Below are 27,491 nucleotides of genomic sequence, written 5' to 3' on the forward strand. Positions count from 1 at the left end.
ACCCAAGCCAGGCTTGAGACTCGACTGGAGTAAACTCTTCACACGGTATCAGCCGTGAAAAAAAGCCCAAAGCCCCCAAACATCCCCCGAGGAAACTTCAAAGCACTCCAGTTTACAATCCTCGCTTCCTCACTGGGCGCTGCGGAGCAGCAGAGCGGGCAGTACCCCATGCCCGGTGGCACGGCAGGGCAGGGCAGGGCACGGCGCCCGCCTCCATGGCGGCCTCGCCTGCTGCAGTGCGCATGCGCTGGCGGGGGGTGTGTGGGGGAACTGGAGACAAAACCGGGTAGGCGCCGCTGCTTTACGGTTGGGCTGTCGTGGGGGTGTTGCGTTGTGGCCGTAAAGCAGGGCGCGCGGGCGTTGTGAGGAGAGAGAAGTTTGAAGTGTGGCGGCGGCGGTCGGTGCGGGGAGAGGGACAGCGGTATGGCGGGGAACTGCCTCGTCCCCGGCGAGCTCTGCCTCATGGATAAGGGCGTTAGGAGGTGAGGAGCCTGCCGGAGGGGCAGGCGGGGCCGATGCCTCACCGCAGGCGGCGCGGAGAGCTGGGGCTGGGTAGGGCGGCCTGGGAGTGCAGCCGCCTGGATGATGGCGGTGGTCTTCCCTTCGCAGCTTGCTGGAGTTCTCCCTGAGCTCGGACCTGCACACGCTCAACCTGCACGGTAACAGCATCACCAGAATCGAAGGGCTGTGCCACCTCCGGAATCTGCAGCATTTAGATCTGTCATCGAATCAGATCCGCCGGATCGAGGGGCTCAGTTCCCTGGCTAACCTACGCACCCTAAGCTTGTCTTGTAACCTGATAACGAAAGTGGAGGGTCTGTAATATTTATTTTTGTCCGTTTAGCAACTTATTATACTTTTCTAAGAGCTGTGTTAAAGTTTCCTTCTGGAAAGTGTGCATATAATTAAGGTTATACAAAGTTAATATGAGCTACTAGCCATATCATTATGTAAATTTAAAAAACAATATGTTGTCTTTGCAAGCTTCCTCATAGCAAAATGCATTAATTTAGAAGGAAAGATTCTTTTTTTTTATTATGTTTATTGTCATAATTTGCAGTTACAGTTTTAAAAGGCTTACTTTGCAAGTTTTGATTTTATGAAAGCAGAGCATTCTTCTGAAAATCTTACTTTTTTTTTCCTTATTTTGCTTAGGACTGGAAAAACTCTTTAATTTAACTATACTGAATTTGTCATATAATCGCATACATGATCTCTCTGGTAAGTGACTCTGGCATGTACAGTGCAATAAAAACCATTTTCCTCACTTTAATTTTGAAAAACTTGTCCAAATGTATTTTTAGAAGTTTCTAGTACTTCAGCGACTTGACTGAGTAATGCTACTAAAGGTGGGAATTGCTGCTACACTCAGCCTTTGAGGGTTGTTCTGAACTGGAATTTATTTGTGAGGCTGAGCTTGCTCACAAAATTTTGCAGTAAACATTTCAGACTCCTTTCTAAAGTGAAAAATGCAGTAGTCTGGGAAGATATTTCCAAAAGATTCACATCTTTCCTTTTTATAGGACAAAAATGCAACTTTGGATATAATCTGGCAGTTCTCTTCTAAATCTATTTGTTGAAATGGTCAATTGTTGCTTCTAAGTAAGATTTTAAGCTATAGAGTCAAGGGAGTTTGTAAGAGAAAATTAAAAAGAATATTGGTAACAGCTTTGTTAATGAACTGAGTTTATAAAAAGGAACTCCAAGCAAAATGTTTATTTTTACATGTTTCTTAACTGTTAGAAACTAACCTATTTCTTTAAAATTAGCTCTCATAACCAGCTGAAGTGTTGTACTGTGTGGTAGTGTACCATAGATGATTAATATAGGTAGGCAGGGATATAGAGCAAAATTATTTACATCATTTCTAGTTATGGGAATAACTTACTGAATATTTTTCAACAAGATGCCATTTGTTCTGAACCCTGCAGTCTAGGATTGTTGCAGAAATCATTTTGTGTTTTTTCCGCAAATTTTCAGGATTTCAGTGCCTTCATGGAACCAGTCATAAGATTAGCCACATTGACCTTCACAGCAACCGTGTAAACAATATTGATCACTTACTTCAGTGCACAAAGGGGCTTCGCTATTTGACAAATCTGACACTGGAAAAAAATGGAAAGGCCAATCCAGTTTGTCATGCAGCAGGTATGGATCTCATGTTAAGTAGGTACTTAGTGCTCTTTAGGTCAATGATTTCCCATTAGTTGTCAGCCAGGTTCTGAAGCTTCCGAATCCATTCATAATGGTGATTGTGCCCTTGTACTCAGCACTGGTGAGGCCACACCTGGAGTATTGTGTCCAGTTTTGGGCACCTCAATCCAAGAGAGATATCGAGGTGCTGGGGCGAGTGCAGAGGAGGGCAACGAAGCTGGTGAAGGGCCTGGAAAACAAATCATATGAAGAGCGGTTGAAGGAGCTGGGACTGTTTAGTTTGAGGAAGAGGAGGCTGAGGGGAGACCTCATCACTCTCTACAACTGCTTGAAAGGACACTGTAGAGAGGTTGGTGCTGGTCTCTTCTCACAGGTAATTAATGACAGAACGAGAGGGAATGGCTTCAAGCTCCAACAGGGTAGGTTTAGACTGAACATTAGGAAAGAATTTTTCACAGAAAGAGCAGTTGGGCATTGGAATAGGCTGCCCAGGGAGGTGGTTGAATCACCATTCCTGGATGTGTTTAAGAGCTGTTTAGATGTGGTGTTGGGGGATATGGTGTAGGGGAGAACTTTGTAGAGTAGGGTAGATGGTTGGACTCGATGATCCTAAGGGTCTCTTCCAACCTAGATGATTCTATAAACCAGCCAGCCTGCAGAACCCTAAATTCTGTCAAAATGAATTTGATTTGAAATCTCCCCTCTGCTGCCCCGGGCATATGCTCCAAAATGTAGCTTCTTGATAAGGCTCAACTGTTCACATATTACTTTAAGGTTAAGGCTGGAGATGGACAAAGAGTGATGGAAAGAGAAGGTGTTGCAGAAACGGGAGGACAGGACTATTATAAGGTTGGAGGGTGGAGAATTTGAAGAATGTACTGAAAGATATTGTGCTGTATAGAGGGCAGACATGGGAGCAGATGGCTGTCCTCTACTGATAGAGGCCACAAGAGGCAGACCAGTAATAAGCACCATTAAGCTTTCCTCCTTTTCACAGAATCACAGAGTCTTCATGGTTGGAAGGGACCTTTGAGATCGAGTCCAACCACAAAAAACAAAAAAACAACAACAAAAAAACACAAACAAAAAAACAAACCCAAAAAACCCACACACCAGAAAAAAACACAGACACAAACCAACAATCTCGGGCACTAGAGCATGCCCTGAAGCCATGTCTACATGTTCCTTAAATACCTCCAGGGATGGCGACTCCACCACCTCCCTGGGCAGGCTGTTCCAGTGCCTGACCACCCTCTCAGGAAAGTAATTCTTCCTAATATCTAATCTAAACCTCCCCTGCCCCAACTTCAGACCATTTCCTCTGCTCCTGTCATTATTCCCTTGGGAGAAGAGGCCAACACCCACCTCTCTACACCCTCCTTTCAGGGAGTTGTAGAGGGCAATGAGGTCTCCCCTCAGCCTCCTCTTCTCCAAACTAAACATGCCCAGTTCCCTCAGCCTCTCCTCACATGACTTGTTCTCTAGACCCCTCACCAGCTTGGTGGCTCTCCTCTGGACACGCTCCAGCAGCTCAATGTCCTTCCTGTAGTGAGGGGCCCAGAACTGAACACAGCACTCGAGGTGAGGCCTCACCAGTGCCCAGTACAGAGGCACCATCACTTTCCCACAGCTTCAGGAAGCAGTGACAGACTACTGCAGTAATTAGCATTTTAATCAAAATAGTAGGCGAGGGTTTCACTAGGCAGCGTGGAGACAAGTTGGAGCAATGTTTGTGGGTACATCACTTTGAATTGTTTTGCCTAGAGCTTCTGGTTTTGGGATAGCTTTTTTGCGCCGTTTAAATGTTACACCCTGTATTCAGACAAGTTAAGCTGTAGCATCCTGCTTTGCTGCAGGTTTTGTTTTCTTTGTGTATAAGAGGGGAAAATCTCCTACAGAAAGGTAGAAGTGGAGGATTGATTCTTTTGGGACAGCTCAAAGATAATTTCGGAAGTATTTAAATGTCAGTCCATAACTTCATGCTTCCTAAAACACTTAAAACTCTGCAAGTTTCATTGCCAGCTACAAAGAATACAACAGTTGGAATTACAATAATACAAAATAACTATATCATGAGCATGTAACTGATACAGGTGTAATATGTCACAATTCTAAGAAAGGAACCTCAGAGATAACTGGAGGAAGCCAAATAAGTCTTTAGGTAATGTTTTCAAAAGCACCCGTGAACAAGTTCTACAAATGCATTCAGGCACCGTGGAAGCAGGAAGAGGACTATTAAAGCTACCTGGATAACTTAGAAAATTCCACTGGTTTTCTTCTGTAAGTCTTTACATACCTTTTCAAATCTATCTCTTTGGTGGCACTTTTAAAAGTAACTGCAATGTTTAGGAGCCCAAATTCTATTAATTTAAAGAAATTGAACTTCCATTCCTTACAGGTTCATAACACCTTATTTCATTCACGGAAAAAGGATGAAGCTATCTAATCCCTTTCAGAACTTGCCTTTCCATTATGCTTGTCTTTCCTTGCACTTGGTACAACTGTTCTGGTGCAGTGGGCTGATAATAAAAGGTTGTCTGTGCAACTGCAGTGTGCTGGTGATGGTGGGGAAATCCCCGTGTAGACCAGGACTAGGCAGGCAGTTTCTCGGTTCACTTGTTTAGTAATGTTTTCTGTTGAAAGCCTTATGGGTGGGGAAAGGTGAGACACCTGTAGGTAACTCACTACCTTTTTTTTCTTTGAATAAAAATGCAGTGAATAATTTAAGATGGCAGGGTACCTAAAATGCACTAGACATCTCTTTTGGAAATTAATTTCAATTTAAATGTGCCCTTTTCCTCAAGGTTATAGAGAAACTGTTCTTCAGATGTTGCCCCAGCTAACAACTTTGGATGGAAGGGATATTTCTGGCGAACCAGTGGACCCAGCAGAAGAAAACTCTTCAGATTTGCAGTGTTTAGAAGACATTCTGGGCTGTTTGGTTTCGTCTGGGTGCCCCTCATCTGGAGATCAGGTTTTTGTATACCGATTTTAAATTTGATATATTTTATTTTTATATTGCACGCAACTCATTAATGTTATGAGGGTTGTATTTCCTGTTAATAGAACTCTATTACCTTATCGGTGGTGACACCGCATATCGACCAGGCGTTGACTCATTTTCGTCAGCGTACGAGAATACCAGTACAAAGTGCCATCAGCTCCTCTACAGAGCTTGCCTCATCTTCAGAAACAGAGAAGGCTGAACTTGATAAAATATACAGTGAAATAAGAATTAAAAAAATAGAAGATCAAGTTTCACAGATACTACAGAAGGTAATTTTTTTTTTCTTTGATTGCACAAAAAATATTGGTTGTAAAATGAGGTGTACCTTTTCCTAATGCAAGTGTTTGCTGGGACAGACTGGAGTGTTTCTACTGGTACCTATATGCTGACTTTGTGCTAATGTATAATTAATAATTTTGAGAAACTGGGAATAAAATGAAACCAAGTCTTTAAAACTGAAGATTGCACCTTGAGTCATGAAAAATTTCATGCTACATACAAACCATAGTTCTCCTAGTCCCATATAGTATCTGATCATAATATATTAGATAGAAAATTGTTTTCTGTTTTTCTCCCTGAAGCCATCGATATATGTAACTGAACCTGAGTAAAATATGAAATGCAGTAAAATATCTGGATTATAGAGTTGGTGAAAATTAATTATGGTGTACTCTGTATGTTTGCAGGGCTTTTTATTTTAAAGTGCTGTATTTGTTTTACATTTTGCATCGAGTTTCCGTGTTTAAGGATTTTAAACAAACTTCAGGTATTCCGGAAAGATACAACTACATGTTCTCATGCATGCTATTCTGTTGGATTTATTTTATCTTTAAAACAACAAAATGCTTTAGCAATTATTTTGTAACTGTTTACTTCTTAAAAGTAACACCTGAATAATTGTTAAAAATTAGCCAATTAGAAATTGTAAAATGTATAGATAAACCATCTGTCTATTCTTAGGTATCTGATACCTCAAGAAGAGAAGCTCCTCCAAATGTTCTCAAAGCTAAGAGAGACACAGATCCAACTTCTGAGAGCGAAAATGAGAGTGGGAAAGAGAACAACAGAAAGGTGGTGAAAAGAAGCAAGATCCCTACTTGTGGTAGAACGACTTTATCTACTAGGTGTCATGCAAATCGTCTTAAGAACAAAATAACTAACAGGTATCCCAGTGTTTGCCATATAAAGCCAAAATGAATTAAGCTAGGCCTGTTGCAATAGGACAAGGGGTGACGGTTTTAAACTAAAAGTGAGTAGATTTAGACTAGGCATAAGGAAGACGTATTTTGGTGGTGAAACACTGGCACAGGTTGCCCAGAGAGGTGGTAGGTGCCCCATCCCTGGAAACATTCAAGGTCAGATTGGATGGGGCTCTGAGGAACCTGATCGAGTGAAGACCACCTTCTCATTGCAGCGGGGTTGGACTACATGACCTTTAAAGATCCCTTCCAACCCAAACTGTTCTATGATTCTATGAATATTTTCAGAGTGAACGTAGTTTGACTTGAAACCTTTTGGTGAAAGTGGTAGGTTGGGTAAACTAGCATTGCTAATAATGCTTTAAAAATTATTCGCTGCTGAGGCTTCATAAGAAATCTGTGGATGAGGAAAACGATGTCCAACTTTTTAGAAGTGTTCCACCCACCCCAAAGAAAATTAGTTATTTGTCAGCTGGCCCTGCTCATAAATGTTTAATATACAGGCCCCTTTTTTCTTAATCTGTCCATTTATATATAACCTTCTGCATCCTTGTTTTTCTGTATTAGTCCTTTATGTATTATTTGAAACTTTTTGAAGTTCGCTCTTCACTCAGTCATTTCCCTATAGAAGCATTTTCTGTCTTTAGGTGAAAGGGAAATTGAACTGAATATTCCAAAACAAACATGTTCAGAATTCTAACGGCTTATATTTTCATCATTGTTTTAAATTGTGGAGAAAGAAGAATTCTCCACAGACAGAAGAAATGAGGCAAATTAAAAAACAAAAGATTCATGGTGTCAGAATGATGGTCAAGAATATAACTGCCCATATTTTTTTATGAAACAAAAGATGCCATAGTAATTTGATTTATAAATATCAGAAGTGCTGAATAGAAGGTGATATAAATTGGAATATATTCATTTAGTCTGCCACTGAAGATCTACAGCTACTCTGCTTCTCTAAAATTGTTCTGTATCTACGTGATCATAAGATGCTTTTCAGATAGCATCTACTAGTACTACATATTTTTTTGCAGCTGAAGATTTGAATTTACTGTTTGTTTTAGGATTTGTTTGCAAATTATTTTCTACATGTTTTTGAACTCTATACAATTCAGCTTCTACACAACTGTAAAATTTTGTCCTGCAAAAGTGTTTGAATCCCTGTTACTGTTTAAACTCTGCACATTCTTAAATATACCTTGATGTTCTGCTGTTCCAGGGAAGAGAAGAAGAGTTCTTCTAAGTGTCCGTGCTCCAGTCAGAGAGACTCTCATCTCAATTCATCATCGGATACTCGAGACTTGGAAGTAGTGGGAAGAAAATCTGAAATACTAACTGGAAGACAGAGCAATACAGAAAAAGTAGAAAAAATTAATTCAAATGCCACAGAGGAATCAACATACCGAGTATGTTTTGCATCATTTTAAGTTAAATATCAGTATGCCTTCACCTGAAGCCAAGCATATCATAGAATTGCCTAGGTTGGAAGGGACCTTTTAGATCATCTAGTCCAACCATCAACCTACCACTGACAAAAACTATCACTATGGCTAGTCCCTCAGCACCATGTCTATCCGTCTTTTAAATACCTCCAGGGATGGTGATTCTACTGCTTCCCTGAGCAGCCCGTTCCAATGCTTGCCCCTTTCAGTGTAAACATTTTTCCTAATATCCAATCTGAACCTCCCCTGGTGCAACTTGAGGCCGTTTCCTCTTGTCCTATCGCCTGTGACTTGGGAGAAGAGACCGACCCCCACCTCTCTACACCCTCCTTTCAGGTAGTTGTAGAGAGTGATAACGTCTCCCTTCAGCCTCCTTGTATGTCTCCTGGTGAAACTTTAAAATTGGAAGTGACAGAAATATTTGTGTGTAGATAGCATCAAAAAATAGTAGAGTCCTTACATCAGCTGGAAGAGAATTTATTTTATTTCACTTCTCTGGGGTTTTTTGGCCTGGTCGCTTGCCCTTTTTGCTGTCATCCATGAATTACAGAAAGACAAAAAAATCTTGTTTCACAATTATGCATATTGTTTGTCATTTTTGGCTACATTTGAGTGTTTCCTAGTAAGCTGATGCTTACTGTGTTCTTGCTAAGGTGCTGATTCAGGAGCTGGATCAGGAGAAAGAAAGGAGATGGAAAGCAGAGCAAGCAGAGAAGAAGTTAATAGAGCATGTCAGGGAGCTACAGAAACATGCAAATGAAGAAAAGAATATTCAGAGTATGGCTGTATACACTACAGACAGGTAGGGAAACAGAGTGCTGTAGTCTAAGAGGTTTTTTGTTGGTTTTTATTAAAGGCAGTTCTATTTATAGGGTTAAGAAATGAGAACAGCTTTAAACAACACACTTGGAAAGGGATGCATCAAAAAGCAGTGCTAGAATTTATCTTGGTGTTACCTAATGAAATTCCTTTCTGCAGCTTTCTTCCTGTTCTTGTCTCGGAACAGTATCAGTATATGTCACTTACCTCCATTTCTAATCATTACTTTCCAAGCACTCTGTATCATAATTGTACTTTCAGCTCAAGCTCTAGTAGCTGTCTCATATCATACTTTCAGCTTCCAATTCCCGGTCTCCCTTTTCCAACTATATGTACAGCTGTCTTTTGTTTTTTCCTGCGCAGTGCACTTGAACAATGGTGTTTCTGGCAGGCCAGAGCTGGCCAATGGGCAATATGTTGTGCAGGTCAGGTCTAGCATATCTTCATATAGACTGCTATCATAGTCCTTGTAAGTTCTGAGCAGAGTCCTTTTTTTTTAAAAAAAAAAAAAAAAATTCTCCCTTCTAAGAAAGCATTGTTTATTGTCAGCTATGGTTGGAGATGTCTGCTCTATTTGTCTTTTTCTTAACTGCATTGTATTTATCCAAGATGCGTTTTCTTTCTTGTAAGGAAGGAGCAACCATCCATGCATCCTTGTAAGGAAGGAGCAACCATGGAGTTACCGTCCATGACTGACTCTGAGTATTTCCCCTTTTTCTCTTCTTGTTTTAGGTTCACTTTCCACCTTCATTTGTTATCACCTTGGATAAGAGGCTATTTATGTTCTTTTTCCTTTGAGCTAGGTCTCATATCAAAAATTATTAGAATGTTAAAGGGTATGGCAAATTTTCTGAAGAAAATTATCAAATTATAAATTGACACTATATATTTGACTTCTGTGTAAAGTAAAATGATACTAGAATGTCATTTCCTTAAAGACCTATCTATGAGGCTGTAGCCAGCTTAGTTTCTTTTAAAATGAAGATCTGTATAAAAATGCTACATGTGACTTCAGTAATATTTTAAATATTTTTAAACAGTTTTACATGTCAATGCTGTAAATATTTAAACGTAGCAAAGAGGAAGATACGGTGCTACAACACTTACTGATGTCCTTTCTCAGTGTATTTGGCATCAAATTAAATACTAAAAAGTTTTTAATACAACTTGATCGTATTTATTCTCAGGTTAAAGGAATTGATATTGAAAGAGAGAGATGTTAAAGCAAGACTGCAAGCAGATGTCCAACAGTTGAAAGGTGAAACTGAAAGACTTACTAATGAGTTAAATCAGGCAAGAAATAAAGAAGCAGAACATCAGAAGGCCATGCAAGCTTTAGAAGAAACTCTGTCCAAGATGGAGACACAGAGATTGCAGCAACGAACACTAGAGGTAAATACTTTCCGTAAGGAAATAATATGATGGCAACACAATGACTACTGTATTCCTAGATATTAAGAAACACTAGATTTTACCAGCCTTAAGTCTGAGTTCTCCACAACAGAAACTGATTTATTTTTTTTCTGCACAGTAGTAGTTAATAACAAGTATCCATTTAAATTGTCAATTAATGTCTTTTATAAATTGAAGTAGATCATGTGATATGGTCTTAAAGTAAAGGAGAACTAGTCACATTAGTACTTCACAACGAGAGTTGGTGTTTTTCTGAAGATGTACAGTAACAAAGACATTTTTTTAAATTGTTGCTGAAATCAGTAAAGATCTTATTAGTGGGATGGCAATCAACCAGATTTGTTTTTTTGGTTCTGTTTGTTTTGCTTTTTTGGTTTTTGGTTCTGTTTGTTTTGCTGATCTAAAGAATTAGATGCTTTTAATTGCAAGCAGAACGAAACAGTAATTGCTGAGAACTTACTTTAAAGATTCTGGTTGTTTTGGGGATTGTTTGCTTGGGATTTTTTTGGTTTTGTCTTTACAACTGGAGTATTTTACGATGATACTTTTGTTGTCAGAAACACTTTGTTCAGTATACAAATCTGTAAGATCAAAATGCTGGACCAGATACTGCCACTATCTATGACTGAATAATTCACTGGTGAATTTTCTGTGGCCAAATGCTGCATTCTCCAATATATATTCCTGTTGTTTGATTATATTCCTATATCAACCCATGCCTGTGTCACTGAATGCAACCACTTAACAGAAGTTCAATGCTAATACACCCATCCTGAAAAGTCTCTGGACTGCTAGTACGGTGCTCTAGGACGTGTTGTCACTTGGATACCCTGAAAGAAAACAGAGTTGGGGAGTGTGCTGACAGCCAAACTGCAAGTGCTATTCAAGTTACGGATTTGCCACCCTCCCCTCCAGGCTTCTCTTTAGGCACCTGAGTGGCTCCATATCCTGGAGCTATTATGGATCTAGAAGTGACCTTCAGTTTAGATCATGAATCTGCTTGTCACTTTGAATAGTACTAAATTCAGTGAGAGAAGAGTAGGGTCTTTTGGTTTTTGTTTTTTTTATTCCTTTTCTACCAGAAAGGAAATACCATAATGGTGTATGAGGTTTTTAATTTTTTTTTTAATAAGTTTGTAGAAATAAGTCATCTCTTTTGATAGTAGGAGCATCATTTTTATTCATTCCAAAACTTTAAGGGAAGGTCTTTGTTCCTGTCTTTAAAATCCTGTGGGAAATACTCTAATAATTACATTTCAAAGAAGAGTCACGATGCTCAAGAAGCTAAGTTCTCTTTTTGAATGTTCAGATTTAATATACCTTTGGCCTATTTTATCAACTCTACTATTAACAAGTTCTGGAATATTTTGTAGGGCTTTTTTAAAGTACACATTGGCAGCTAGCTAGTGGTAAATTATGGTTACTCTAGGTAGTTTAAGGGTTTTGGTCAACATTTCTAGATTGCAACTTTAAAGGATTTAAGATAAATAAGTTACTATGCAGTTAAACGTGTACCCTGTTTTCTGGTAGTCTTTAAATTAAATTCGCATATGATCTCACTTGAAATTTTTCTTTTTAAGCTCTTCAATTTAGGAGGTGATTGCTTCGCTTCATCCACAAAACAACAGGAGCGCAGTGGGGTGTGTCTAAATGCTAAATGTTACTCATAAGAGATTTAACATGTAGGATATGAGGACTTGGCTTCATACTCAAGCCTCACAAAAATTTTCATACAACTGAAGTTACTGTATGAACTTTGGGTATCTCTGGCATTCTCGACCTGGAACTCATGACATGCAGCAGCACTTAATTGTCTTAAAGGACATTGCAGGAGATGATAAGCATTGGAAACAATGTTTTATTTGTCAGTGTAGGCCATTCCATACAGCTATCCCTTAATTTTTTATTCTTCATTTTGGTTGATTGTTCAGTAATCAAGTGGAAGGGGCAGTTGTGATAGAATTCTGAAAGAAAACAGATTTGGGATTTTTTTTTTTGCCTGTCTTTTGTGAGGGTTGGGTTTTTTTCTTTGTTTTCTTGTGAGAATTGGAAAGTAAACTAGGTTATCTCTCACATTCTAACTCTGCTATTAGGTAACTGACACTTAGAGTAGTCCATAAACCATTCCCAACCATCAATGATACTTGGAAAGCGAAGAGATTAGAATTGTGTAAGTACAGAACGTGGAGAGCCTTTGCTTGCTTAAGAGGACAGGTTGACAAGATAGTTCTCCACTTGAGCACAAAGGATTGAGAGATATGCCACAAGTAATGATTAGGGATAAGAATATCTCCATTAACATCAACTCTGCTGTTTCTGTTGCATGTTCTAACTCGTAGCCTTCTGAAGTGTCTTTGATTCAGAATTACCATTTCATGAGTAATTAAAAATTTTTTTTTATAACTTTTTTCATAGCTTTGTTTTTTTCCTACTTGTCAAGTCAGAAAAGACAGCTTGTATGTCAGTATGTAAAAGGCTTGAGGCTATGAAATGGAGTTTTGCATAGAAGCTTGTGTCAAATGGAAAAAGTGTAGTATGCCATCTGGTGTTTATACTGATTCTCTGTTTTTCATTAAATCATTAGAATGCAGAAATTCAGAAAGATGCAGACTTTCTTAACTGGAATATTTAAAAAAAGGATATTGAACCCATCCAAAAATGTTTTGCTGGAAACGAATACAAGTATTACAATACGAGAGTTTGCAATTCAGGAAATTATTCTTGCCAATATACCTTATCAATGCAGTAAACGTTCTTTATTCTTCATGAAACTTGCTTTTTTTGTTGTTGTTGTTGTTGCCAACAACAAGCCAAGTAAGCCAAGACTTAATTTTAAGCATCTGGGCTTAAATTTCTGCAAGTATTAAGGTCTAAAAACAAAAAAAAACCCACCACCAAAACTTCTTTTGCCTGGGGCTAGGTAACATAATAAAATTCTGTAAAATTTTGCGAAAAATACTGACAGTTGCGGCGTATGCTGTAAACATAACGGCCCAGGTCAACTTGTATAAAACTATGATAAAGATCTGTTCCTTTGTATTCTAATGTAAGACATGAGGTATAGATTACAGTTTTAAGAGAACCTTATTCCTCTCTATGAAATCTACACAGATGAAACAGGTGCAAGAAGCAGAGCTTAAAGCATCAGCAAATGAAAGAGAAGTACAATTACTTCGAATATCCTTCCGACAACAGAGGGAGAAGGTAAAACAACTGCATGAACTTCTTGTATTAAGAGAACAAGAGCAAAGGTATGGGGTCTTTTAGTTTCTTTTCACAAGTTAATAGAGATGCCAGTGTTGCAAACACAGTTTGTTTAAATGCATTGTGCCCAGTGTGGTTTTGGGTTGTTGGGTTTTCTTAATAGGGGAGATGATCTTTGTAAAAATGTAGATGTTTTCCCACTCATCATCTTCCTCATTTAAGAATATCTTCTTATCTTGTAGATTCCCGACTCACAAATCCATGTAGGCAACCGTGTTCTTTCAGTCTTTGATTTGATAGATTCTTGTCTTAATATATGGCTGAATTTTTTAAGTACTTGATCTTTAATTCAGGAAATAATCAGACAAAAAGAAAATCGTATTTGAATTATTGTTTGAAGATCTGCATATGCTACAATAACACAGGGTGTTCAAAAAAAACCAAAGTCAGCTTCTACAGTAGCTTGCTTTAGGGCGAGTGTCTTGATTAGCTGTTTTCCTCTTTCCTCTCAAAACTTCTTTTTTTTTTTTTTTTTTTTTTTTTGCAGAATACTTGAACATAAATTGTATATTGTTTATCTAATACAATCAAATATTTGTACAAACTAAAGCAAAAAGTGGTGTGTGGTATACTAGTATGTGAGGGGAGGTTACTAACAAAATAAGCTGGTTACACTTGCTAAATTTTACAAGGATAAATGTATTCAAATACCAAGATAACTGGGAAGAATCTGATAGCTGCATTTTAAGAAATTCCAATTACCATCTCCTAAGTCCCAAAAAGGTGTAACGTGAAGGACAGTGGATAAGTTTTGTGTTTGTGCTTTAAGGCAGATGAACAGAATATTCTTAAAGTACAGGATAATTTGGCTTCAACATTCTGCTATAGGAATGCTTCCTGACAGGAAGGAGGCTTATCCTGGAACCCTTTAGGTCCCTGTTGCTGCTGTTTTTCAGGATTTGGGTCTGTGTGAGAAGCTACAGTTGTTGGGTGACGGTGAAGAGAATGACTGCAAAAGAGGGTATCTGGCCTTACAGTGCTTTTCCCAGTGCCAATATCTCTTCCAGATCTTTGCTAATAGCAAAGTGAACAAATACCAACTAACAGCAAAAGAGAAATTACTGGATTGCTATAAAAGCTTGAATTTTAAAAGTAAGGTTATTCCTTTGGGTGTTTGAACAGTAGTCAACACACTTTTCCTCATTCTAGGGCATTGTCATAGCAGGCTGAAATCTGTCTGCAAAACTAAGGATTTATCCTATTTATTATATAATTTATTATCTTTTTTAAGAAATGTTAAGGATATGAATTGCAACAGCATTGTGAGATGCTGCAGTTCTTGTCTCAAGTATATGTTTGGTAACTTCAGGAAAGAACTTGAAACCCGAGTTGCTTTAAATGGACCTGAATTTCAAGATGCTTTATCAAAAGCAATGGCTAAAGAAGAGCAGAGGCATGAACAGCACGTTAAAGAATTGCAGGAGAAAATTAATATGTTAAACCAGAAGTATACAGACTTAGAAGATGAATATGGTTTAGCTTTAACTATTGAAACAAAAAGGTTTAAAGAGGTAAGACTAAAAACGTTTCATCTCAAACTAGGTGGAGTTGTAGTTCTTAAATGTGTTTGGGTTTTTTTGTAGGGTGTTTAGTTTTGGGGTTTTTTTTCCTTATCCTTAAGATACCTGCTCCGAGGATTCATCTAAAAATACTGATAATAAGTTTTGAAATATCAATGATTAGAACATAAACACCAAATGCCAGCTCAGTACTACAAAACCCCAGCGTTTTTGTTCGTAAGTAAAAGTTAATCAAAAGAAGTAAAAAAACCTTCTATCTGGTGGTATTAATTTCTTTTAAAAGATGTTGACCTCCTATTAGAATATATTCAGTTATTGTATAAACTCTTGTGATGTTTTGATAAGGTTATGGTTACATACATACTAGTGTATTTAGTAAAAGTTCCCTATTATTTAACTTCTCAAAATTCGGTTTTGTATATTGCCGTGGTTTTGGCCTAATTTACCAAAACCAGACCAACAGATGGCGCTTTCCTCCCCTTCTCCCCCCACCCTCAAAAGAGGAGAGAGGAAGAGAAAGATAAGAAGTTTAGAATGAACTAAATTACTTTAATGAAGAATTAATATTAAAATAAAAATAAAGAAGAAAATAATGAAATAGATACAATATATACAAAACCCTATCAAGCTCCCAGGATGACAGTCACGTCACCGGCAGGCACTGGGGAAGTCCCAGACTGGACTCAGTGACGAATGGGAACTGGATTCCAGCTCTGGAGTCAGGAACACACGGATCGGGATCAAAGGCAGGTGGACAGACAGAGTCCTCTCTGGACGTCGGCCATCGCAGGAAGGGGCTGACCCTTTGATCCCTCAGCCTTTATACTGAGCGTGGGGCAGATGGGATGGAATACCCCAGTTGGTCAGGTTTGGGTCACCTCTCCTGTCCCCTCCTCCCCACCGATGTGACCCCTCTACGTTTTTTGCATTTCTGACCCTCTAGGGGGGCAAATAACGGAATTGGCTGACCTTGGTTGTTATAGCAATAAGTATAAGCAAGGGCCTCCCTGCACACCATCCCTTGGCATGGAGCACAAACATTGGGCTGATCATTCTGAGAAGGAGCAGTTTTCTCCACAATATGCCGTTCATTTCAGAGAGTTAGAGGAGGCCGAGCTAGGATGTAAAGTTACAGAACTTTACATTGGTTCGGTTTTACTTCAAACCGGACATACATGCATTTGAAATTCAAATTCAAAACTTGTGTACTAAGTTCCTTAGACAACAACATATAAAATAATGTGTAAGCTAGCCATAGAAATAAGTTCAGTGAAATAAAATTTTACATGCTTCATCTTTAATTAAACTTGGTTTCCTTCATTTTAAATCAGTTGGATTACATGGGAGAAGAGGGGTTTTTTTCACCCTTCAAATCTTTCTCTTGCAAGGAAAGAAAAAATTAATTTTAAGTTCTTCTTTCTAGATTTTAATGTTAATCTTAACAATGAGATTAAAACAAGTTTTTGTTTCCCAAGATGTGGTTTTTCTGCTTTGCTTCCTATCCACCATGAATTTATTTTTTTAAAAAAATTTTTTTTCCCAAATTTGTATCCAAGTGAACCAGGTTTTTGAGTACTGCCAATAAACTGGTAGAAAACTAGTTGCAAATATTCACTAATTTCACATATCGTTGATGAACTTCTATTTCTTCCTTTATTTTAAAATGAAATGTCATTTGTGGGTATACATACACACTTTTTCCAAATTTTAGCTTTTTTCAAGTCATCTTGTCTTATAATACTGTAGGTAAACGAGGATTTTGAAAACGCTGCTGCTGATCTAGTTGAACATAAACGAGCCCTCTTCGAGTTTGAACAAAAGGAAAAAGAGATGGCAAGTCTGATCCAAGACCTGACAAGTATAGTGAAAGAGCAGAAAGAAAAGATTGCGGAATTAACAAAATCAAATGAAGAAGCTATAGCAAACCTGAAGGTACTCGTTTCAAAACTTTTCAGCTACACACATGAATGTTTGTTAATATTTCACCTGTAAAAGTAACAAAGTAGATTGAAAGACGCGTGTTTCCTGTTGCACTAAGAGTACTCCACATCAGCCTTTATGCTTGCATCTTGCACTTCTGTTTCTCACAAACGCTTTGCTCCCCGTATACAGAATCTAGACTCATTCATGTCTTCGGAAGTGCCCTCCTTGCCTTGTGAGCACTAGTAGTTTGTATATAATCAAGCGGTTGCTCTAAACCGAGATGTAAAAACCTACATTAATACCCCTGACCCTCTGTAAATTTGAAGTCATGGAATATGGTTCTGCGGTGGTCACTGTATGTGAAGTAAAAATGAAATTGCACAAACAATCATGTGGGGTTATTAGCAGCTTAATAGCTTTGAGAGTTGCATAAAATTAGCAGTATTGGTTATTAACTACTAGTTGTCCAATTTTAATGTTAAATACTGTGGGCACAGTTGCTGTATCTGACACTACTGATCACTGTATGGGAACATATGATAGTAATACGTTGTCCATAAATAGTTCTTAAGAATTTTAAGAACATAACTTTTAAACTCTGGTGTGATCCAGTCCACGGATGTATCCAGTCCATCTTTAGGTTAAAACTTCTGTGCGGTACAACCCCTGCACAGCTGCATCTAATCTCTTGGGGTGTCCAAACATTGTGTTGCTATACAGAATAGGATCCTGCCAGTCAGTGATGTTGCTAAAAATGAAAATTAAAACCAGCTATATTTAGCAGCTGTAATCTGTAAAACAAAAAGGAGCCTGCATAACTGCAGTTAAATCTTTATCATGGGATTTGGAAGCCCATCCCAGCTTCTGTCTGTTTTCATCTGGTTTTTAATCACAGAATCTTCATGGTTGGAAAGGGACCTTTGAGATCATAGAGTCCGACTACAAAAAAAAAAAAACAACCCAAAAAAAACCCCACCACACACCTGCCCTGCTGCAACTTCAGACCATTTCCCCTGGTCCTGTCATTATTCCCTTGGGAGAAGAGGCCAACACCCACCTCTCTACACCCTCCTTTCAGGGAGTTGTAGAGGGCAATGAGGTCCCCCCTCAGCCTCCTCTTCTCCAAACTAAACATGCCCAGTTCCCTCAGCCTCTCCTCGTGTGACTTGTTCTCCAGACCCCTCACCAGCTTGGTGGCTCTCCTCTGGACACGCTCCAGCAGCTCAATGTCCTTCCTGTAGTGAGGGGCCCAGAACTGAACACAGCACTCGAGGTGAGGCCTCACCAGTGCCCAGTACAGAGGCAGCATCACTGCCCTGCTCCTGCTGGCCACGCTGTTCTTGATACAATGATGCCATTGGCCTTCTTGGCCACCTGGGCACGCTGCTGGCTCATGTTAAGCCGGCTGTCCACCAACACCCCCAGGTCCTTTTCTGCTGGGCAGCTTTCCAGCCGCTCTGCCCCGAGCTTGTTTCTCTTTTTTTGACTTGTGCATTTATAATTCTAAACAGGTGTTTTTAATAGTATTGATAACTTAAGGTGGCTATTTAGAAATAAGCTTGCTGGGGTTGAAATATGCCTATTTGAAGCAAACATTTGTGTTTCGTTACTGGGAAGAGATGCAGATAGAACCCTGTAGGCAAGCAGAATCTCCTCAGTTAATTTAATTCGCTGTATATCAATATTACTCTCCTAGCTGTATAGGATTTGAAATTTTGAATACTTGTTTTAAAGGACCTTACTGTCTTTTTCCAATGTTCACTCATACAGTGTCGAACTGGAGAACTTGAAACACTGATTGAGGAGGACAAACAGAAGGCTGTTCAACTTGAACTTCTGAAAAAGGAAAATGGAAAGCTTGTTTCTCAGCTGACAGCCCAGGAGTCCGTGATTGACGGGTTAAAAATGGAAAGAAAAATATGGGGGCAGGAGTTGGCACAACAAGGTAAAATAGTATTTTTTTTTTTTCTTTTGCAGAAAAAATGGTAGTGTCCAACGTCATACCTTTCAAATAAGCACTCCAATATAGTTGTAATCGTGACAGGGTCTCTGGGTGCCTTGTTGATCTTATCCAGTTGTAAAAATGATGACCAAAAATACATCTTCTGTAGTACACAGGCCATTACAGGAACCCAGACAGCGGTTGTGGGGATCTGTTGTGAATACAGTTAATCTATTTCCCCAAAATGTCAAAATACCATAATGTTATATGAAGCACTTTTAAATACAAAACTAGGAAAACAAGGATTTGTAAATAGTGTTATGTAATGCCACTTTTCTATCAGATAAGTCTAATGTGAAAATTTCAGTAGATATCTTTTTTTTTCTTAAAAAAAAAAACCAAACCTAAGTGTTAAGTACTGGGTGAAAAAAGCTTGGGCTTTTTTTTATTTTTCCCTGATTCGTGTGACTCAGCGCCACCATGTGGCTCTTCGAGATTGGCTAGGTCTGTAAGAATTACTGTTGACTTTTGTCAGAGAAGTTTTCAAAGGATAAAATACAGAACTTCAGTTCTACATTTCCTCTTAAGTGTTACCTACCTACAGATTAAAGCACTACAGTGTTTTCAGTGAGCAAAATGGTCATTTTTGGTTTTTAAGGTGGTTTTTCTCTTCCATCCCACCCTCCCTGCCCCGATATTATACATTATACATCTTGAAGTTATCTGTAAAATGACTGCTGTAGCGTGAATATCCTGTTTTATCTAGGAGCTCATCTTGCTCAAGATCGGGGAAAACTGGAGGCAAAAATTGAAGTTTTAATGACTGAGATTGAGGTATTAAAAAAGCAAAAGGAACAGGACAGCGATACTATAAAAATCAAAAACAAAATAGTGGATGATCAGACAGAAACAATTAGGAGATTAAAAGAAGTAAGTGCCGTGTCTGACAGCTCGTGTGCTTAGCTAAAATTAAGACTTGCTTGAAAGTTATTGTAAAAGCGGAAACGAGAGCTGGCTCTGCATTCCTGGTTTTACCAACTCGGAAAGCACAATCAGGGTGCTGGAGGCAACTGATTTCATAGAGAGCAGAAGAGGGCATTGTATTAACTTGTTGTATGGAGGTGCTACTTTGAATCTCTCATTGAACCATATTTATGTAAAGACTTTCTTTTCTTTGCCTTGCTTCAAGTTATTCTTGGTAATGATTTTGGGAGGGGAATTATCTGGATAGCATAATTCTTCCTGTAGTTGCAGAAGAAAAGGAAAAAAATTGCTTCAGGTTTATTTTGCCACATAAATATTTTTTTCTCTTATTCTGTTCTTTGAATTAATATTTAAACAGCAGAGCTACTGTGTTTTGTTCTAGTAATTCCATTCACCTCATTTAGAGACTTAAGACTTGAGCTTATTAATCAGAGCAAAGTTTTATAGCATGTTATGTCAGTCAAGGTTAGATGCATTACTCATTAAACTATTCTTGTCTTAGGAGTTCTAAATAACTTTTTTCTTAACTTGCTTGCCATTTCAGATTTATGTTTTGATGCTTTATTTCTTTCAATTTTGACTTCTTCCAGATGAAGCTTATTTAACTGGCTATTTGTCGTAAAATAATACCTTGAGAAGAGTAAACTTTCACATGTCAGTCTCTGCTTTAATCTGGCATAGACTAAACAGATACTCTTCAGGGTATCAATACAGGTAAAATGAAGGGAACTTCTGTATTCTAAAATATTTCTTTCCTAAAGGGCTTGCAAGAAAAGGATAAACAAATCAGAAAACAGCATGAAGAAAACCTGGAAGCTCAGAAATCTTTTCAAGTACAGTTGGATGAAAAAGCTGCTGAATTTGAAGACCTAATGGAAAAATTAGAAAGGCAAAATGAAAGAAAAGAGGAATTAAAGCAACTGCTAGAAGAAAAAGAAGTAGAACTTGATGACATTAAGAATGCACACAGGTGATAAATACAAGTGGCAATAATTGTTTGGGATCTTAATAGTATGTGACACTGCCATGAAGCTATTTACGGCAAGAGTACTTGCTGTAAATCCCACAGAAATGTGGAAAAATGGTAGCACGGAAAACTTCTTCTGCCCTTGTAAGAAGTGGTATCTACATTCATTGTAAATATATGCATTTAATTTTCAGTGCACTGAAAAAGAAGTGGCAAGGTAAAGGAGAGCTATTAAGCCAGCTGGAGGTGCAAGTTAAACAAATGAAGGAGAACTTCGATATCAAAGAGAAGAAGCTGATTGAGGAGAGAAATAAAAGTCTTCAAACTCAGAGGTGAAAACCTTAATAGCTTGTTTTGTGATTGCTCAGTTACTGTAGAGTTGCACTGTTAATAAGTACACAAAAATGTTTGATTATAGAAAGAATGCATACCTTTTTAAGTACTTGCTGTGCTCAGTTGCTGCAAGGTCTGTGTGCGTAGAAGTAATTCTTGCTATGCAGGTGCAGCATTCAGCCTGGAGAGGAGAAGGCTCCAGGGAGACCTCATAGCAGCCTTCCAATATCTGAAGGGAGCCTACAGGAGAGCCGGAGAGGGACTCTTTGTCAGGAAGTGTAGTGACAGGACAAGGGGTAATGGTTTTAAATTGGAAGAGGGGAGATTTAGATTAATATCAGGAAGAAATTCTTTCCTGTGAGGGTGGTGAGGCACTGGAACAGGTTGCCCAGGGAAGTTGTGGATGCCCCATCCCTGGAAGTGTTCAAGGCCAGGCTGGATGGGGCTTTGAGCAACCTGCTCTAGTGGAGGTGTCCCTGCCCATGGCAGGGGGGTTGGAACTCGATGATCTTTAAGGTCCCTTCCAACTCTAACCATTCTATGATTCTGTGATTCTATGAATAAGCTAGTATGATCAAGGTTTTTTGCATTACATTTTTAAATTAAACACTTAGCAAAAGTGTAATTAATCAATTATTTTAAGGAAGGTCATCTGTATAATAAATAAAGTACCTTGATGGTCAAGTTTGTTTATAAACCACCTCCTGCCTCCCCCCCCAAAACGCCCCACACCCAAATAACAACAAAATGCATACACAAAAAAAAAAAAACCCACACCACCTCAAATAGTCAACAGTACTATGTTTTGGAATGGTTGGAAGATGAGTAGTGAAACTGAAATTTTGTCTGAAATAATTCTGGTTTCCTTCAAATTTTGGTGTAAATCAATTGTATAGTGCAATAATAATGACAAGCGGCTGAATATGAGCCGGCAGTGTGCCCAGGTGGCCAAGAAAGCCAACGGCATCCTGGCTTGTATTAGAAATAGTGTGACCAGCAGAAGTAGGGAGGTGATTGTCCCCCTGTACTCAGCACTGGTGAGGCCACACCTGGAGTATTGTGTCCAGTTTTGGGCACCTCAATCCAAGAGAGATATCGAGGTACTGGAGCGAGTGCAGAGGAGGGCAACGAAGCTGGTGAAGGGCCTGGAAAACAAATCCTATGAAGAGCGGTTGAAGGAGCTGGGACTGTTTAGTATGAGGAAGAGGAGGCTGAGGGGAGACCTCATCGCTTTCTACAACTACTTGAAAGGACATTGTAGAGAGGCTGGTGCTGGTCTCTTCTCACAGGTAATTAATGACAGAACGAGAGGGAATGGCTTCAAGCTCCAACAGGGTAGGTTTAGACTGAACATTAGGAAAGAATTTTTCACAGAAAGAGTGGTCGGGCATTGGAACAGGCTGCCCAGGGAGGTGGTTGAGTCACCATCCCTGGATGTGTTTAAGAGCCGTTTAGATGTGGTGTTGGGGGATATGGTGTAGGGGAGAACTTTGTAGAGTAGGGTAGATGGTTGGACTCGATGATCCCAAGGGTCTCTTCCAACCTAGACGATTCTATGATTCTATGAATTTGCCTTGCTTTTCTGTCGCTACATATTTTAGAATTATTCCCTAACAGCAGAATTTGCTTGGATTCAAGGAAATGCTTCACTGCTGTGAAGCAGACACTTTTCCTGTGAGACACAAGCTTACAGACCATTTACAGGATCACGTAGTTCAGGCATTGACTTCTCAGGAAGCAAAAGCACGTTAAGCAGATGTTTGAAAATAGGTGGAGTTCTTGCCCATGTTGGCAGTAGCAGTCCTGAATTTTTGTTTCCTTTGCTAGTGATTAAATGTTTCTGTTAAGAGGAATGCCAGAAGCCCTGAACACGGTGCATAAAACCAGAAGACATGCTTGAGAAAACAGGACATCTGAAGCTAGATACTGAAATAATTGTCTTCAGGCCTGTGTTATTAAAACCTTATCGAAGGCAGAACTGAGCAAAGCATAATACTTCAGTTGCTTGCAGGAGTGTGATACATGTGGTTTGTTTTTTTTTTCAATCATTTTTTAGGATTGCTGTGGAAAAGCTTCGTGAAATGGATAACACTTTCAGAAAACAACTTGAGTCAATGTTGGCAGCTCATCAGGAAGAGCTATTGCAGCTGACAAACGAAAAGGAAAAACAAATTGAAGCAGCAAATGAAAAAGTAATTTTAATACTTAATTTATATGTTTATTTACATTTTTATTCCACAGCTGCTATAACAGTGGTGCTTGAAGTCACCTGTTTGTATCTATCTCTGGATGGAAACAACCCTGGTTTAGTGCTCAGGCTTTGCACAGCAAGAAGGATCTCTGGAACTGTACCGTCATGAGGTTCTGTATTCAAGCAAAGTACAGTTGCATACCATGTAGCTGTTAGGAGTTGATAGCTAAATGTTCCTTAATGATAATTGTGCTAGATGAGCCATTTCACTCACCTGTGCCTGATCACAGTTACTGTTCCCGTCATACACTGCACTATTCCTTAGTGTGACAACCACTGCTTTTTCTGCATAGTAGGTATTTTGGGTTTGATACGCTACAGAATCACAGAATGATACGGGGTTGGAAGGGACTTCTGGAGATCATCTAGTCCAAACCCCCCTGCTAAAGCAGGTCCACCCAGGGCATGTGGCACAGGAGCACATCCAGGCGGGTTTTGAATGTCTCCAGAGAAGGAGACTCCACCACCTCCCTGGGCAGCCTCTTCCAGTGCTCTGCCACCCTCAAAGTAAAGAAGTTCCTCCTCATGTTTAGGTGGAACTTCTTATATTCAAGTTTGTGCCCATTTCCTCTTGTCCTGTCACTGGGCACCACTGCAAAAAAGACTGGCCCCGTCCTCTTGACACCCACCTTATAAGTATAAACATTAATAAGATGCCCCCTCAGTCTCCTCCAAACTAAAAAGACCCAAGTCCCTCAGCCCCTCCTCCTAAGAGAGATGCTCCAGGCCCCTCATCATCTTTGTAGCCCTCTGCTGTACCCTCTCCAGCAGTTCCCTGTCCTTCTTGAACTGGGACGCCCGGAACTGGGCACAGTGCTCCAGATGGGGCCTCACCAGGGCAGAGCAGAGGGGGAGGATGACCTCTCTCGACCTGCTGGCTGTGCTCTTGTTGATGCACCCCAGGATGCCATTGGCCGCCTTGGCCACAAGGGCACATTGCTGGCTCATGGTCAATCTGCTGTCCAAGAGGACTCCCAGGTCTTTTTACTCAGAGCTGCTCTCCAGCAGGTCAGCCCCCAACATGTAGTGGTGTATGGGATTATTCTTCCCCAGGTGCAGCACCCTACACTTGCCCTCATTGAACTTCATCAGGTTCCTCACCGCCCAACTTTATAGCCTGTCTAGGTCCTGTGGAATGGCAGCAGAGCCGTCTGGTGTGTCAGCCACCCCTCCCAGTTTTGTGTCATCAGCAAACTTCCTGAGGGTAAACTCTGTCCCCTCATCCAGGTCATTTGATGAATATGTTGAAGAAGACTGGACCCAGTACTGACCCCTGGGGAACACCACTTGTTACGGACCTCCAACTAGACCCTTGCTATCTTCCAGTAAATTAATACTTTTTTTAAAGCCAAATTCTGCTACAGCATCCAATGTCAAAAGTAGCGCATTGCTTATTTAAACAAGCATTTAACTCTTGCGTTGCTTATCAGTGTTAAAAATGCCCAAGATTATATGGTTTTAAGTATATTAAGGAAAAGCCAGAATTCTCTTTTGATCTCTATCTACACTTTCAGGTTTACTACGTTGAAGAAGAAATGCGGCAGCTTCTGCAGGAAACAGCAAACAATAAAAAAGCCATGGAAAATAAAGTAAGACGACTTACACAGGCACTGAATGATATTCAACAAGATCTTGAAGATTATTAATATATATACTAAAAACATGTATTACATCAACTTAAGCAAGTTCGTACACTACGATGCACTTTGTTTTCTAGAGAATAATTTCTTTGTGATGTTTGGATGGTTCAGGAATCAGACAGAAATATTTGCACAACATTTTCATAATAAATAGTTATTTCTAACCTTTGATTATTTTTAACTGTTTTGTCAAAATGGGTCAAAACACATCGATAGAGGAAAAGCATCGTATGTTTAATAAGAGGAAAGAAGGTAGAAGCAAAGGCCTGAAGACAAGAGCTTGAAGGTGTCCTTCGGTGGGGTAGAGAGTCTTGTGATGAGAGATGCAAGAATTTACTTGAGAATACGTTTAATCTGCCACTGTTGATGAAGAATGCATGACACCTGCAACTTGGGTTGCATGCTGTAGTGCCCGAGATTGTTGGTTTGTGTCTGTCTGTGGGTGGGTGGGTGTGGGGTGTGGTTGTGGGTGTTTGTTTTGGTTTGGTTTTGGTGGTTTGTTTGTTTGTTTTGTTGGTTGGACTCGATGATCTCAAGGGTCCCTTCCAACCAAGAAGATTCTGTGATTCTGATTCTGTGAAAAGATGGGCACGGGTTGAAGGCAGAGGCCACGGCACCAAAAACAACGCGCTGATAGCCGGTGACTGGTCTTTGACAAAGCACAACCTTGAGAGCTGGGAACAGGCTGCTTTTGTTTTAAGAAAGGAAGCAGCAGTGAAGCAAAATAAAAAAAAAACCAGGGACCTGCCGTGGCCTGGGAAAGCAACGCCCCCCCCCCTTTGCACAGTCGTATTGTCCAAGGGTGGAGGTGGAGGGGGGGGAGTAGGGGGGAGTAGTCTGGGGATTGCACCGTCTTTATAAAAGGGAAAGATCCCAAAGGTGCAGAAAGGAGACACACCAGCTCTGGCTCCCTGTGTCCGGAGTTCCTGCAGCTCACCGAGGACCGGAGCCACCAGCGCCAAGGAGGAGACATCTGCTCGGCGGTGCCGTCTGCTCCCAGATAAGGTGGGAGAGAGCTGGTAAGCACCGGCAGCTTCGGATCTGAGCTAACAGTTGATAGCATGTAAAAATTAATACATAGCCATAGCGGTTAGCAAGGTGTAATCCAATTGGCAAGATTAGGTTAATGAACGTCAGTCTAACAATTTTGCTGTAAAGTTTAAAATTAGCCTAATGTACTGGTCTAGTGGCAGCCCGGTCATCTCTTGATTCCCTGATAGACATTAATAATGTTACCCAAATTCAGAGGAAAATGACTTTCTCGTTCTTACCTTGTGCTCTGCACACTCTCACTCCTTCGGAAGCACGTTAGGTGAGGAAATACTCACCTGGGAAGCTCTTCTCTAGCATTTACACGGATGTTGCTTGGGCAGAAAGGCCACAGGACTTCAGAGCGCTCTTCCATCATGTTTATTAAGTGTTTCCCTCGGACACTTATTTTTTCTTTGCTTATTTTTTGACTAAGCTACACCTTGGGTATTCCTTGAATAAATACCTGGAACGCACCAGGAAGGTGAGAGAACTTACTGCTACCCTGATTCAATTTATTAATGTTGGCTAAGGATTTTTCCTCCAAAATTTTCATTCTGAAACTATTTTCTAGTTTTGTCACAGGATGCAGTTATTGGTTTTTACCATAAATTCTTTTTGTTCCTTGCTTGTGGCTCAGAAATCTCATACTGCAGTACTTGGGGACATACATACATTAGTGCTGTTTGGACCGTTTGTTTTTCACGCGACTAATTCTACCTTCGTCACTGTTTCCCTCCATGCATGTATGGCTTCCTTTTTAGTAAATATTTCAATGGTGGGAAATGGCCTCAAAATTAGAAAATAGTAAAAATACGGCGTAGGTCAAAGCTGTGCCAGATTTACTTGTTCACATGGATAAATTTCAGCCTGAGATTACTGAAAGGGGTAAGATAACTGAATATGTAAAATAAAAACCTAAACAAAATACAAACTCTGATCTTACCGAATGCAGTGCATATTCCTTCTCCTGCATTAATCATGATAATTTAAAACTGATTCTGTTATTAGATTCTCCTTTGTTTTCATTCCCAGACAAGATAACGGATCTATTTAAATCAATATTGAATGTGTAGTCTGTTAGGAAATTCCTCTGTTACCTGAGACTAGGAGGAATGCGAGTCAAGGTCTAGAGAGAGTGCATACCCGCTTGCTCCTATAAATACATATCTAGTATATGTATGTATTGGCTATATATATATATATTGGCTATATATGTGTTGGCTAAGGCGGCACAGCTCCTGCTGTCACCGCAAACGGGCAGATAAAACTTTCTAAGACTCAATTTAAAGTTCAGAACGCAGGCATTCTTTATTGCGGCGCCGGGTGCACAGGGGATCGCTCCTCCTATTGTGCGCCCCCAATACTGTTGTCAAATTAAATTTCTACACAACGGGGATACATATTCAATTTAATGCCAAGAAAACATTAGCATATTCATTACACTTCCCAGAATTCATTTACATGTTATCATAAGCTTTTGGGCATGCGTTGCTGTCGTGCCTTCTGGTGGTTCTCCTTTTGAGTGAGGGTCATTTCTTCCTCAATCTTCATCTTCTTCACCTGTCCTTTGGCTCACTTTTCATGTTGGCAAAACATTC

General features: G+C 39.7%; 1 protein-coding gene across 1 annotated transcript; it reads left to right on the forward strand.

Annotated features, from left to right (window-relative positions):
• Window positions 1-346: 346 nt before the first annotated feature.
• LRRCC1 (leucine rich repeat and coiled-coil centrosomal protein 1) lies at window positions 347-25,031 on the forward strand. The gene is made up of 19 exons (XM_074145092.1): window positions 347-482; window positions 610-815; window positions 1,156-1,221; window positions 1,981-2,148; window positions 4,959-5,128; window positions 5,221-5,430; window positions 6,122-6,324; window positions 7,583-7,769; window positions 8,459-8,607; window positions 9,812-10,016; window positions 13,149-13,288; window positions 14,611-14,812; window positions 16,568-16,753; window positions 18,515-18,689; window positions 19,453-19,616; window positions 20,432-20,640; window positions 20,832-20,969; window positions 23,027-23,162; window positions 24,736-25,031. The coding sequence occupies exons 1-19, from the start codon at window positions 424-426 to the stop codon at window positions 24,865-24,867; spliced, it is 3,105 nt and encodes a 1,034-aa protein (XP_074001193.1). The 5' UTR covers window positions 347-423; the 3' UTR covers window positions 24,868-25,031.
• The last annotated feature ends 2,460 nt before the right edge of the window (window positions 25,032-27,491 follow it).

The sequence above is a fragment of the Numenius arquata genome, chromosome 3 (genome assembly GCF_964106895.1).
Source record: "Numenius arquata chromosome 3, bNumArq3.hap1.1, whole genome shotgun sequence".
Taxonomy (NCBI): Eukaryota; Metazoa; Chordata; class Aves; order Charadriiformes; family Scolopacidae; genus Numenius; species Numenius arquata.